We start from the raw sequence: 15,834 nt of genomic DNA, 5'->3' as shown, positions 1-15,834 counted from the left end.
ATGTGCCAAAATATTCTTCCATTTGGTGTACAACAGATTTTTTAAAACATTTTCTGGGATTGATTGCTCTTGCCTAGCATGACGGATCCAATCTTGTCCCCCCAAAAAGTGCAAACCTCGCTCAGTTTGAACTTTCATTCTGTGGCTGACTCACATCTGGTGAGAAGACAAATAACCAAAAGCACTGAGGCGATAGGAAATGCAACACAAATGCTACACTCTCTAAAATGTCAGACAGCATTGTTTCCCCACAGTACAGTAATCACGGTGGCCCATCCTCTCTAGAGGCCGGCCAAAAATGGGCTTCAGTGTTCAATACTGGCATCTACACGCTGTTTCGGGGGCCTCTGCGGCCCACCAACAGAAGATGTTGGAGTAAAAACACTGCGGGACAATGGAAAAACAGTGAATAACTACTCGTGAGACAAACAGACAGGCAGAAATAAAAGTCGTCCGAACCTCTCATGGTGCTGGAGTGATCACTCTGAGCTGACCCTGTGTATGCAACAATGTGTGCGTGCGTGCGTTTCTACGTGTGTGTCCGTGTGAGTGCCATGATGGACATTCAGTGTTGAGTAGGACACACAAAGACTGTGGCATATTAATATTCTCAAGTTATCAAAAAAACAGCCATATAACAGAATGTATGCCATGGCCTCTGACAATCTGTGATCAATGTTTTCTATAGCTCTCTATAGACGTATAGATATATATTTATTTGTATTATATATAATATGTAGATTTATAAAAAAGATTTGATCTTAATTACAAGTAGTGGCATTTTCTTTTATATTCATTATTGCAATGAATTGTTATCTAAGATGATTAAAAAAGACAAGTGACTTCTGTTTTGCTACGCAGTTATTTACAACAGTTTTAAAAAGCAAGCTTTCTGATATGATACCTTTTTCCCCCGGCCACTGGAAAAGACTGAGGATCTCAAATGACAACCATACTGCCCATTAGAGTGAAAACTGCACCTATAGGTCTTTATATTTCAAGTCAAATGAAGCGCACACGGCACAGACCAGTGGTTCTCAACCTTATTACGGCCCTTGAAACAAATGGTGCACTGCTCTAGTCGCCCCACTGTGGGGGAACGTGCAAAGAATGATGAGCTTTGATTTGCTTCTTTCATCGTCCGGCTGTTTGGATTAATTAAGAGGACATAGAGGTTTAGTTTGTTTTTACAACTGAAAGGTTTGATCACATATTTCCTCTTCTATGCTTCATTTTTCAGACTTCTTTAAGATCCCAGCGTTCAGGTTGCACCTCCATCCTTCATTTTGCAAACATCTATAAGGTCCCAGTGTCGAAGTTGAGAAGCACTTTGTAAGGTAGCCATATGAGATCTGCCCATGTGTTTTATTTTTTCTTTCCATCACTAAATGTACAGCTTAAACCTCGCCTTTGCCACTTGCCAAAAAAAGTAATCATCAGTTTGCTATTTAGCATTTCTACTGTCATGATGATGCTGTTGATGAAGGACTTTGTTAATTACTACTGTTTATTTTTTTTTTCTTTTACAAACCCCTGTGAATTCTGTGGCCGAGATCAGCCACGCATGTGTTTGGAGGTTACTTCTGTTCTATATTGGCTGATTATCTCGCCAGTTTTTGGGGAGCGAGAAATCATTCTATATGCGTAGTAAGAAAGCATTTTCATTCAGTTTGAACAGTCCATGGCAAAGTAGCGGGTTTGCACAGTCCATACGTTCAAGGTTACAGTTTTCTGGTCTTCTAAGGGTGATAATACCTGGCACTCAGTCTCTGCAGGCAAGTTTATGATGTCGATGACCATGATGATGATGATGATGAAAACAATGTTTGTAGTCTTAGTAAGGCGTTGTCAAGGGGTGCGGCCCATCGGCCGACATTATCCAATGACGACAGAGCAGGAACAGAGTTGTTTGGTTGTTGTTGTTGTTTTTTTCTTTTCTGTCAGCTGTGATCATCATCTTTATCACTATCATCATCATGATCAGTTTCGTGGTCATGTTCACAGCTCATAGTTCATTTCATGTAAGTCTGTGCTGGCTTTCCTGTCGGCTTTGTCAATATCAGGATGGTTTCCTCCCGAAAAACAATAAAATGATGCTGCAGGCAAGTGTGATAGAGTTGTCTCTTGTTTTTTCTCCACCGTTCGCTCCAGTTGTATTTCACTTGTCTCTTGTAAAAGAAGTCAATGGCAGCAGGAAAGTGAGATGACGATGCTGAGTGTGTGTCCGTGTATTCAAGTGTGTAAAAATGTGTGTTCAGTGTTTCTGTATCTGAGTATTTGCATTGGAGTATCTGTAATTATATGCATGTTTTGTGTGTGTGTGTGTGTGTTATGCATGAAAATGTTATGCGTGTGTGCGTGTGTCCTTGTCGAAGTCCGTATGTTTGTGTGTCGTTAAGGCACGGCAGGTGTTTTTGGTTTTCAGGGCAGTCCGGAGGAGACCACTGCAAGGCCGGGATGTCGGAGGGAGGCGTGGCCAGCATGCACAGCTTTGGGGCAGTCTGGCGTCAAGACGCGGCCATTCTCCCCCACACTTCCTGTGATGGACAGACGGGCCTTGTTCCGCATGGCTTCAGAAAAAGACAGCTAATGAGAGGAGATATGGAGGGGAGGACGGAGAGGAGGGTGGAGGTGGCAGAGCGGAGATTTTGTTTGAAAAAAAAAAACATCTCATAGCAGTAGAAGTTGTACAACAACCACTCGTGGAAAGACAGAAATTTCTATACAAACACATGCACAAAAACGCTCATACATGCATGTGCCTGTACACACTGTACACACGAGTACTAACAGTTAGGTCTGAGGGTGCAATCACACATTTAAGTGAAACAACACTGTTAAAGTTTTACATTTTGCATTCTAGTCTATGGTGACTTTGAGAGCTCAGTGCACTGCAACTTAAAGGGACAGTTTGGAGTTTTTAAAGGAGGGTTGTACGATGAACTCACTGCATTACCTAAAGTGGATGGCAGTCAAAATGTCACCTTGCAGAAGTCCTAGAGTAGGAAGCTAAGCAATATACTAATGTGGACAGGGTCGGCAGCAAAACTTATTTTAGCCACCTAAAAAAGGTACACCTGAAGAAATAAATATCAGTTTAAATGTACGCCATATTTAGAATATTCTCTATGCTTTATCTTGCCATCAGATGCTTTATATAAACAAAATTTTGCTCTCTCAAAAGCTAAACATAGCAAACTAATATATTTTTTGTTCTTCTTAAGTGCCTGAAATGATCTTTGCTGCTGATCCTGTCCACAGCAGTACACTGCTTAGCTTCTGAGTCGGTACTCCTCTCTGCTTCTCCAAACTGATGGTGTGTCAGCAACCATCTGCTGTTGGTTTCTTAATTTTCTGGTTTGCATTCACACGTGTTTTCAAAAGTTGCAGTGTGTTGAGCTCTCAGGGCCACCATGCAAACTAGGTCTGAAACAGTTTGTCGATTAGTCACCGTCAAATTAACAAACAACAGTTTTGATAATCTGTTATTGGTTTAAGCCATTTTTCAAGCAAAACGTGCCGAACATTTGTTGGTTCCAGCTGGCGGACTCAGCCTGTCTGAGGGGCAGGGGCGACAAAATAAAACCACTGTATGTGGTGGGGCACCAACATGGTGAAAAATGTTAATCATAATAAAAATACACAGGAAACTATTTAACTATTTAAAGGCGTGTAGAGGCCAAATAATTTTCTAGTATGTAGGGCAGATTATATGGCACTGCAGTGTGTTTTCACCACTGGAGGGGCACTTTAGAGGGCACTTATCCATGTTTAATCCTCCAATGGGGCACTTTAAAGGGCATTTTACTATGTTTTGTCTATTAGGAAGGCCCTTTAGAGGGAACTTTACCATGTTGTGTCCACTACAAGGGCACTTTAGAGGGCACTTTGCCACGTTTTGTCTACTAGAAAGGCACCCTAAAGACAGTTTACCATGATTTGTCCACTAGACGGGAACCTCCAAGGACACTTTACTACATTTTATCTGCCACAGGGGCATTCAAAAGGGCACTTTTGCGTTGCTTTTTCAAACAAGGGAGCATCAAGGGGGCAGTTGCCCCCTTCACACATCCCCAAGTCCACCAGTGGGTTCCATCTGCTCCAGTGTAAAGATTTTCTGCTTCTATCTGATTCTTATGTATTATATTCTAAACTGAACAGTTTTTTAAAATGTTGGTTGGACAAAACAAGAAACTTGAAGGCATTACCTTGGGTTTCAGGAAAATGCCATTTCTCACAGTGTTTCTGAGACTGTTGGAGAATTTTAACTGTTGTTTTTCTGAACATCATTATGCACCACAAGTTGCTTGGAAAAGAACTGAGACTAGCTTTTTCAGATATTCTCGGTACACTTATTTGTTGCACATCAAAGTTAAAATGGCGTTTTTCTCCCTGTTCAAGCAAACTGAACTACAGGAAGACATGGCCAAGACTTCATTAGAATTACTTCAAACAGGCGTGGTGTGAATGCACCCCAAACCACGCATTCAAATCTCACTAAAAGGCTATCACACTGTGCAAATGCTACAGTAACACAGTTTTACTGAAGGCAAAACGAACAGTAGAAGCAGGCAACAATCAACAAACATATACATAGTACACAAGAGGATTTGGGTTGTAGACATCTGCATTTCATAGGTGACCATGCATTTCTGGGTTCTGGGTTTCACTAATCTGAAAAAAGTTCAGGTGAGGATTTGAAAGGATAGGATTTGGAAGGTGAGGACTCTGAAAAGACAAAAGGGGAAACATGAAGGAGTGATTTTTCTTTCAAGGTTTCAGATTTATAGAGAGGGAGTGACTGACTATACTGCTCAGAGTAGGGTGACACTTCACACAGACGGGCTACTCTGTGATGTTTCAGTAGCGCTTGTGCTGCTGCTGCCGGATGAAAACCTCACATCTCTGACAGCCAAAAAGCTTCATTTTCCGACTGACCGTGCTTTCTTTGAGAATGATTTAATTGGGTGTTGCTGTGATTGGGAAACTTTTTAAAATGTCTCTGCTGCAACTGGTGTTATCCATAAAAATAATTGGCAATCCAGAGGGAATAACATCTATAAATGATGCTAGGAAAAAAAACATGCTCTTTAATTTCGGAAACATAGCAAATTGATGTCCTGCGTAGAAAATAATGGACATTATATAGCATCTAGTGTAGTCATAAAAGCCACTTTCAGATACATGAATTAGAGGAATGTCTGGAAACAGGCATTTAGAACAGTTTACTCTGCAACTACAAACAGCCAGCTGTGTTTGGTGATACACTGCCAGAGAAACATGGACAGAAATCTCCTCTTTTAATGAGTGCTGTCATGCTGATGTACAGCTCAATTAAAAACTAAAGAGAAAACATGGAATAGACTACTCCTAAGGAACATCTAAGAACATTTTCAAAGAACCGATAATTTTTTAAGATGTTTTGGCTGGTATTATTGCAGCTTGGAACTTGTTTGGATAATTAATACATGGCATATGTCCAGACTAAAATCAGAGAGAGAGTGCTTTAAGCTGTGGTAAACTTTCTACTTTATTTAAAGTTGGCACCATTACCTTTGTACAGATAAAAACCAATACCTCGTGTACTGCATTTAGTTGTGTTTATGTTTGCATCCTGGGTATTGATCCTGCTAATAATTTCAAGGTGATCATCAAATATGACCTCATAATGCCTCTGAGAGGTTTGTTAAGCAGAACATCAAATTGAAGTCCAGTGTTTTCTTTCACTTCACTTAATTGCTCCTTTAAATCAATAAATGTGAGTCCTGTTTTTAAAACAACATCACTAAGTAGCCGTTCTATATGAAGTGTTTGCTTCATCAATTATTCCTCGGCATTAAGACTTAGTAACTGGGCTGTTTTGAAGTTGTCAGGGCTGGAATAAGTCAGAGCGCTTGTTTGGACCGTCTTCAACAGGGATGCACAACTCCAGTTTATGGGTGACACTTTAACAACAGTACAGTCTATGGAGAGGAAACAGTGTTGTGTGTCTGCTGCACAGTCTCGCCGGTTCTCATTGGCTCTTCTCGGGACTTTTTGGATAAGCTAACAAAACCACCACCACAAAAGTTGTTTATTAAAGCCACTGCAAAGAGTTTTTAACTGATTTTGAAACCGTCTCAATTTAATACAGATGTCTCTACATGACGTATGTAAGCAAATGAGATCATGAGCAACAACACTGGCTGTTTCTATATATTTATGTTTCTATTTCACAGTGGAAACACTACCAATTTTGTCCACAGGGGCCTCCAAAATCAACAAAATATGAAAGTTCATTATTGTAGCTTTAATCCCATGATTAAACACATTAGAGACCTCACGACTGATCCTAACTTCAAACAGAGGTTTGATATCGACACAGTTGCAACTGTAATGCATTCTCTGCAGATTTTCTGCAGAACTAAATAGTGCTAAAATATATTGACATTCAGATGGACTAAATTGTATCCAACAACAAAAATTTATAGTTATAATAGTATATTCTGTCTGCCTTCATACTTGGCATGCGTCAAATAAATTGATGCGATATGATATGCATGTACTCAGAGCATGGGCTGAGATGGTCACGGAGCTCGCCAAAAACGTGCACTGCTATATCCTTCGAAACCAAATCCATTTGGGTGAAGTGCAAAGTAATCAAAATAAAACCACTACTACTATTTTGACTGGCTGTTTGATTGGATATATTACTAGATACTAGTTATAGGACTATTAAACTAGATAAGGCTAGACTGACTATTTTTCCCCATACAGGATTATATTATTATAAAAGGCTGATTATTAAGAATATTTTAGACAAATTATTTGTACATTGTGAAGTAGGGCTTGGAGATATGAGCAAAATCAAATATCCCAGTATTTTTAACCAGATACCTCAATGTCAATAACTGCAACTATATTGTACTTTCACAAAATACTTATGTAAACTTACTACTTATGTTTGCAGGTGGAATAAAATATCTATGGGTAAAAATTCAAAGCAATTAAAAACTACTGCTGGGTTAAAATTCATCCTACTATTTAATTTGTCCCATTAATAAACTATAACTTACCTTATACATTCTATCTGAAAGGACAAGATCAAATCAATGTTTCAAGGGAATGTCTGAAACTTTGCTTAATCTGTCAAAAGACTCAGTCTCAACCTAAATTGGTTTGAATTGGTTTGGTGCAAAGTGGATTTAAAAGGCTCTTAACAAAATGCTCGAGCTCGCACTCTGTTTCACCCTCTTTCTGACATTGCAGCGGGGCTGTGAGAAATTACTAGTCTAGTTATGAAAATTATGTGGGCATCCACTGACATAAAAACAAATTAAAAGTTATTTTTATTCCTGAGATATCCATCACATTATGGCTGAAAAGTTTTAATCAGACCCGAATCAGTGATAATTGGTGTCCACACGTTAGCTAATTAATTTGTAGCTAGAAGCAGTCACAGATTTTAATGAGGAACACCACAGTTTTTGCTCTCAGGATGGTGAAGCACCAATGTAGACTACTGCTACAACCTCAGAATAGTTTATGCAAGGTAACATTGGAGGAGTATTAGTATCAATCAACTTGAAACTTCTATAATTACCTTGCCCTCGCCAGAAACTGAAATTTAGTTATTACATTTACTTACACTTACTAGTTACTTATCTAAAAAGTTACTGAAACTTAGTTAACAGGGAAAGAAATATTTCCCTTACTTATAAATGTCTGCTTTTAGTACATTATGCATTGTACACATGACTTGACCACAGCTGGGACTTGTTAAAGGGACAGTCAACACAAGATTGAAAATACATATTTTCCAGTGGCTTGTAGTACTACTTGTCCAAACTACTTTCAACTACAAAAACTACTTTCTTTCTGCAGCGCACAGGACTTTCTTTCTTCTAGAAAGAACATAGCTCCTACATGAAACTGCTCACAATATCTTGGTTAACCTAGTCATGATTTTTGGAAAGAGACAATGGTTTAGAATTTTTCAAATGTATTTTTGGTGCTTTGAACACCAAAAGCCGAGTGCCATCTAGTCCCATTATACTGGAGAGAAGACAAACATCCCTACGGACGATATCTCAAAAACTCTACAACTCACACCAAGAAAATCTAGATGGACAAATAGCTCTACAGGCTAAGGGAAAATATGACAGAAATATTTTTGATTTTGGGTGGACTGTTCCTTTAATATCTCCTATCCGTGATAATGGGTACAATGACAAATAAAAATTTGACAGTTGTCGCTTTATTTTACATAAAAAAAACCAACCAAATAAATAACATTTGGTCCAATTAATTAATTATCTCATCGAAAGTAAAGTTATCAGAATCTAGTACTATTTTAATTGTTCAAGCAAAAATGATAAACATTTCTTACTGTGGTTTCATCTGCTCAATTAATACAACACTAGCCCCTGAGAAAGGAGTTGTGCATCCCTGCTACGTCATGATTTTGTTAACTGACAGCTAAAATTACAATGCAGGTGCCTAGTCATCAGCCAAGAGCATCACCATCAATGTCATCATCACCATCACCATCATCATCATCATCTGCAGCCAAAGACGATGGAACCAAATCTGTAGTCACACAAATCTAACCCCAATCTAGCTGGGGGTGAAGTGCTAAAGAATGAAAAATAACAACCGGAACAGAACAAAAAATAAATTTAAACCCAAAAATCTAAGAAAATATTGTGCCAATAAAGAAACAAAAGAGCCAAAATAAGATTTCAAGTAACATAAAAAGCTACATTGGTTCCACAATGCTTGACCGCATCCTCATCACCACATGAAGAACAACACGGTTGCGTGGGGCTGCTGCTTCAGCCGCTACATGGACAATACAATAATCTACAGCACCACCACCATGATCAACACCACCATTACCCCACCTATATGGGAGCCTCTAAATCCTACCCCTATATCTTGACCCCCTCGGAGCCGTACACGTTGTACCCCTCCCTATAAGTGGCTAGATTCTGGGTGCTGGGGGAGGGGCTGGGGCAGTGGGGGGGGCTAAGGTCCACCTTCATGCGCTTGGCTTCGGCCCGTGACTTGTAGCAGAACTCAACCAGGGCCACCAGCATGGCCAGGCCCAGGCCGCCCACAAGGATGTAGAAGACCCCAGCCACGTTGGACAGGCTCAGAGCCTGGGACGACTTGTCCTGGAGAGAGGGAGCGGGATGGGGGGTTGGGGGAAGAGAGGGAGATGAAGAGAAGGATGGATGTGGAGGTAAAGGAAACAGCAGATGGGAGGAGTTACAGAAGGTGGTTGATGGAAGAAGAAAGGGGAAAAGGCAAGAAATGGGGATGTGATGGAAAAAGGTGTGTCATTAAGGAGAGGAGAAAGCCAGGTGGGAAAGGAGGTGGAGGGAAAATTTGAAAGATTGGAGAAGAGGAGAATCGTTGGCATAAGGACGTGATGATGGAGAGAAGCAAGAGGGTAAGAGGTAGGAGTATGGGAAAGGAGGAGGGGAAAAAGCAGACAGAAAATAGGATACAGTGGGTTAGACACAGAAATGGAGACTGCCAGAAAAAAAACACAAATTCTGGTGTTGCTATTCTATACTACTGAAATTATTATTATCATACAATTACATTCTACTTCTACAACTACAGTTAATACTACTATCACCACAACAGCTACTACATACAGTACTACACATCTGTAACAGTAACTATACTCTACAAGTCTACAACTTTGACATAATAGGCATCTAATTTAAGTCAACAAGAGAAAAACAATCACAGGGCGGGTTGTAATCTGAGCGGTGATGACATTTCACTGTAGTTTTAATGGAATTTAAAGGCTCCAATGGTCTGAACATTTACAGCATGGCAGCTCCCATGTTCTATATTGTGAAAATGTTCCTGTCTAGGGACTTATTTTCTACTCTGAAACATAACAAGAATGAATGTTCTAACTGTGGGAAGATAAAGGGTAAAAATTTGCTTTATCTCTTTAATAGCAAATGCTCACAAAAAAAGTATGGTAACGCTTTATCTCACAGGTTAATAGTTTTGTATTAATTTTGTAAGAAATTTTCTAAAAAGGACAATCTAATTTGGTTCTAAATAAAGGGAGGGGAAATGAAGTTTGATGGCTTGAGACTCGACATGACAAAATTTTAAAAACACTTGCAACTCGACTCGCTTTAACACGTCCCCCCAAAGCACACAGATTTGAAAAAAAATTGGAAAGTGTGCAACAAATCAGTTATTTTCCCCTTAATTTCTTGAAGTAACTAAAGTTAACGTTATTCACTCTGAGCAACTTGATTCCCCACAATCCTCACACCCACTTTGTTTTGAATCAGTTCATCAACATCGTGAGAACCGTGTATGACATTATGTAACTGAGCACCACGTGGAAAAATTTTGTTCACATAAAAAAACTACAATCAGTTTCCAGCTTTATTCAACATTGCACAAGTTGCTCAAAGAAGAGTAAGTTGAGGCTAACGCAGTATTAAGATAGTTAGCAGGCTAATGTTTAGCTAATGTTAGCTTAACAGTAACTTTGTAAATCAATGAGGCTGGAAACTCATATTTTGAGTTGATTAACACTTGAAACTCAAAGTGTAGGACTTGGGACTTAAGTGTAAAGACTTTAAACTTACTTAATGACTAAAACAACTATGTAGTGCGACGAGTACGAGTTCTTCCCGAAAAATACCTAGGTTATTATTTTAAAACAATCGCACCTGTTAAAATAAAGCGTTACCATGCATTGCTCCAAGTTATGGGAATAAATAGAGTCTGATTAAATCTTAAACATGAAGGCAAACACCAATAGTTGCTAACAAGTTGCTAATGCTAAAACTTAAAAAAAAACAGTGGTATCCTCATCCGGTGGATGAGTTTCAGGCTACCAAAAATAGGCTCGTGTATGAGATCAAAACAAAACATGAAAGTGAAAATTGGCAATGACAATCAAAATCTACATTGTATTTCTGATGCTAACTGTAATGAAAATGGGATTGCCACAGATTGCTACAGAAACTGAACAAGAATTTGTTTAATCTGATGCATATTTAGGTAAATGTGGTGCACCATCAAAATAGAGGAAGGGAAAATGTTTGAAAATCACTAAATTTACAGTCAAGATATGTTTCAGGCTAATTGAGAATATTGCTATTGATAAAAACAGTAGTTGCAGTAATCTGGAGCGTATTCAGGATGAGAGTTTCAGGCTAGCGTTTTGTGGGCCGCAGCAGCGTGAGACTGACCTTACTTCCAGAGTCCTTGGGTCCACACTCTCCCTTGTCATACCACCATTTGTTTTTCAGTTTGTCTAAGACGCCTGCTTCGCTCAGTTTCAAAACTGCAAGGTTTACCGGGGTTCTTCGCGTGTAAAAATAACATAAATAACATCATAGGTCATGTTATTTTATGTTATTAGGGTATTTCACATTTGCATTGCACAGCTCAGTCACATAGAAAAGGTACTTTTGTTCACATCAAGTGACCTAGCATGGATCCCACTGAGTACATGTGTGTATGCTCGTTGAGGAGGGGCCGGGGGGAGCAAGGAGCTAAGGCGAGCTACAGACATATGAGTGGGACCCACCTTTGTCACTTCAGGTAACACACCCATACTGCCCCAGCTGGTCCTGCACTGAACACTGAAGAGGCAAGTACTGTTTAGACAGGACTATTGGCGTGAGGCTAGCACTGTGCTACAACTGGGAGAGTGAGCTACAGTGAGGAGGTCATAAACTCTACACACTCCAGGTATGATCTTTACTTGTACTTAACTGGACACTTCCCTGATACATAGTTTCACTGTAAGGCAACTAGCAGTTCGGACAGTCGGTTGATCAGTCTACTAGTTTGGTCCAGACTGAAACATCTCCACGATTTATGGATTTATTGGCATTACATTTCATACAAACACTCACAGCCGGTGAATCCTTATGACTTTGCGAATCATTTCACCTTTCATCTAGAACTGTCAGCCTTTAAAATCTTTGACTTATTCAGTAAAATACGTCAGCACCAAATCATAACAAGTTTTCTCAGGACATTTTTCAAATAGAGCAGGTCTAGACCACACTCCTTACAAAGTTCCCACCAAGATCAAGTGCTGAGCCGACTGTGATGAAGAAAAAATTTGTTTTAACAGGCAGAAACCCCAAGCAATCTGGTTCCCTGATAATTAATCCTTGGGCGCAGATCCCAGTGGCGGGGTTGGAGGGGACAAGTCCCCTGTTACTTCTGAAAGACATGAAGCCCCCACCCCTTATAAATTTCTAAGTAAATTAGGCCTATGTAATCGGAATCAGAAGCCAGCTCCACTTGATGAGACAATTCACACAAAAAACAGTTTTCAAAGGTTTAACTTAAGTCCTCCATGTAAGGTGCTCAGTGGTTTGAACATATACTGCACTAAACTCAGCTGGAATTAGGGAAATAAGGTCAACAGTTTACTTATGAAGGGAATTCCGCTATTTTTACACCTTGGCCCTATTATATATATATATTTTAGTGTCTAAATGACTATCAATAAAAAGTTTTGGGCCAGTAAATTGCCAGAGCCAGTAGCTGTGGAACAGGCTGCAATGGCTGCGGTGCTTTGTTTTGCTACTGACAGGCTCAGAAAAGATTTATACAAAGATAGACCATTTGTTAAAAAAGTGAGATTGCTTATCTTTAAGCATTAACAGCTGTTATGTCGCTCTCTTCAAGGCCAACAAAACAGCAGTTTTAGTTGCTGGTCTACTGCTGTCTTGATCGATTAGTTTGTGTGTTATTGAGTGACTTTTGTGTTTTAAAAGGTCCCAGTGGATAAGTCCAAGACTGAATTTCTTTCCCAGTACACCACTCACTGCACCCCCGCCCCCCCAAAGTTGAAATGAGATCTGCGCCCTTGGATTAGTCCAAACGACTTTGGTGATCCCTTGATATTTCCTCGAACACAACCATATGACTGACATCTGTGGGTTTGAAGGAAACATCTGTATTCTCGTAAAGGTTGAAAATTTAGCTGTTCTTGAAGACATCACAAAGCCACTGATACGATGACTTGAATTCTTGCTGTTTTGTAAAAGTTAATCTGGTGTCTTGCCTCTAAGGATGGGATGTCTGTCGGTCGGTCAGTCCACCACTTTGGTTCAGAATGAAATATGTCTGAAATAACTACTGGATGGACTGTAATGAAATGGATGAGACTGATTTGGTACTGACATTCATGTTCCTCTCAAGAGTCATTTTAATACTTCTGATGAACCTCAGGTCTACATGATAATCTACACAAAACACTGAAATTTCCATGAGCTACTGCTGTACTTTGTGTTTAGTGCTAACAGGCCCAGAAAAGATGAATTAACGATCAAGTAAGTGACACATAAAAGTTCTATAAACACTACAACTATGTACAAATGACATATTTTTGTAATACACATTGTGTAACTACTTCTATACATTTAAACGTCTGCATGAAAGGAATTACAGGAGTCAAAGTGTTCATTAGTGAGTTTGCTGTGGTATAATTTTTCCCTTTACAACTTTGCTAAATCATACAGACGAAAACAAGGGTAATTTCAGGGCCTTAAAGTACGAGGATTATAAACTCCAAGTAGAATTGTTGAAATGTTCTTGTTGAATGAACAAGGGATGCAGGAAACTTTATCCTGCAATTGCATTCTGCCTCTATCAATTATTCATCCTTCCCTCTGCCTCAAGTCAACCTGAGCCTAAAAGAATCCGAGAGCTACAATTACACTTGGGTCTCGTTTTTTCCATTTAACGTTTTAAAACCCATTTCAACTGCCATGTAGATGAGCGACAGATTCTTTGTTGAAGGAGCGATAAGGTTCAGCTTGGTGTCCCTCTGTCCATCTTGCAATTTGAGCCTCCCTTCTCTCCCCAGAGCTGCCACTGGGGGGCGAATATTCCTGTCTTGACAGTAATTGCTCTCTCTTTTTTTTTGTTTTCTAACTGTCCATCACTGAAGCCTCTTCCCATTACCTCATACTCCTTTCAGAGGGGCATTACCAGATCAGTGGCAAAATGGTTATTATCATGAGGTGTACTTGATTTATCCTGCAAGGCACTCAACTGCAAAGGAGACATACTTTCCCTGCATGATATTGAAAATGAACAAATTTGGTACTGATGTTCCAGCATAAAATGGTACTGCATAACATATTGATCATTTTTGCTCACTTTAATTTCTCTAAACGGTACGGCAAATTGATTTTTTTCAAGAATGGCTTTCTTTTTTGAGTTTTTTTCGTCACCAGTAAATTAAAATTCTCTTTTTCTGTGTCTCAATAAGCTTAAGTGTTGCACCTTTGTCACTGTGTCTGAACCTTTTGTATAAAAAGGCACACACCACTGACAACAGATGCAACATTGTGCCTATTTTTGTGGCTGCAGGGTGTCTCAGGAGATTTTCGGGTGTCACTTTTGCCCTCCCTGTTTGCTGCTCGACTCGTCGCCGGGGCAGATGCATGTGTTACACTCCCAGGACGGGGGCCGTCGCGGGCCGCCTAAGGAGCCTGGTGAGCGGCCCCCGTCCCCCTAGTGGTGGGGTGGGCAGACAGAGAGGGCTAACCTTGGAATCCCCTCCCCCGCTGCCACATTCGCCTTTGTCATACCACCACTTGTTTTTCAATTTGTCCAACAGGCCCTGCTCGTTGAGCTTTAGAACGGCCAGGTTGACCGCGTTTCTTTAAGTAAAAAAGGAGGGACAGATAAGATAGTTTGGTCAGAGCAGAGGATGGGGGGGGTGGGGGGCAGACAAGACAAGATGGACCACAGCCAGGAGGAAGACGGGGAGGAGGTGGAGGGGGAGCAGAACGGGATGGGGTGGGGGTGGGGGGGGTCATAAGGGTTGAAGGGACAACGGTGGGTTAGTGGGGGAGGATGCACCCCAGACAACGCTCTCTCTTACTCTTTCTCTTTCAGATACTTTCTGTAAATGTATTTCTATTTGTTTCACTTTTTTTTTCTTCTGTAAAAAGTTTTTTTTTTGTATCTCTCCTCTGTCCCTCTCCTGTACCAGGCTGCACTAACAGAGGATGCTCCACAGCGAGTGTCAGATTGCTGGTATAAAGTGTGTTAACCAGGTCTCTGCAGCCTGCTGATGGTGCTCTTGTCTCCTCCTGCTACTCCCCTACCTGTCTGCTACACTGTATCTGTGTGTGTGTGTGTGTATGTGTGTGTGTGTGTGTGTGTGTGTGTGTGGCTCCAGTTTCCTACAGCACTCCTGCTCACACCCCTGAAGGGATTGACCTCCAAACAAAATTCAGGGACACAGGGCTAAATATCAGGCGTTCATGCTGTGTGTGCGCATGTATTCAGTTAAGCTTTTTACATTTGGCAGGAGAGGAGCTCTAACTCAATATTATAACTCATTATTTCAGTACACAGTATCATAATCAACTAATATTTAAAACCCTTTTCAGTGGTCTTCTAAAACAGTTTTGATCATGCCTCGCAGTGCAGTTGAAAGCATGGATGTCTTTTTAATGTTTTAATGTTTCTTCCTTTGGGGGATGTCTCTTGGGAGTCAGCTTCTTAAAGGAGTAATATGCAACAATCCTGCATCCAAAAATGCAGTCCAAAATAGTGAACTGGAGTCATAGATGGTAAATTAAATAAGTTAAAATCCTATTTAATATACTACTATAGCAAGACGAGGGCAACATTATAATAAAATACGTCCAATGTAAAGCAAAGACCATTATTCTGAAAGCAAAAGCCCACTGCTCCAAAAATACATGCTCCAGTGTTTGCGTTCAAGGACTTGTCTTCTGCCTACCAGACTCTTAATTATTAAAATGTTGCTCAATTTAACCATTATAAACATCCAGTCCTTCTGAAAGATAATCAACGATT

At 40.1% G+C, this 15,834-nt stretch overlaps 1 protein-coding gene across 4 annotated transcripts in view; it reads right to left on the bottom strand.

Annotated features, from left to right (window-relative positions):
* Positions 1 to 1,867: 1,867 nt before the first annotated feature.
* gria4a (glutamate receptor, ionotropic, AMPA 4a) overlaps positions 1,868 to 15,834 on the bottom strand; it is a 172,150-nt gene continuing 158,183 nt past the window's right edge. Inside the window, exons 16-18 of one of the 4 annotated variants that reach the window (XM_084718109.1) lie at positions 14,549 to 14,663; positions 9,018 to 9,155; positions 1,868 to 2,586 (exon numbers count right to left, since the gene is read on the bottom strand). In XM_084718109.1, coding sequence (XP_084574235.1) covers positions 2,422 to 2,586; positions 9,018 to 9,155; positions 14,549 to 14,663 — 418 coding nt within the window. In that variant the 3' untranslated portion in view covers positions 1,868 to 2,421. Of the gene's footprint in view, positions 2,587 to 8,907; positions 9,156 to 11,219; positions 11,335 to 14,548; positions 14,664 to 15,834 lie in introns of all 4 variants that reach the window. The other 3 variants (XM_084718110.1, XM_084718111.1, XM_084718112.1) reach the window with 3 other exon arrangements.

Source organism: Lutjanus erythropterus, chromosome 4 (assembly GCF_056507025.1).
Source record: "Lutjanus erythropterus isolate fLutEry1 chromosome 4, fLutEry1.hap2, whole genome shotgun sequence".
Classification (NCBI taxonomy): Eukaryota; Metazoa; Chordata; class Actinopteri; order Lutjaniformes; family Lutjanidae; genus Lutjanus; species Lutjanus erythropterus.
This window is presented reverse-complemented; position numbering and strand designations above follow the sequence as displayed.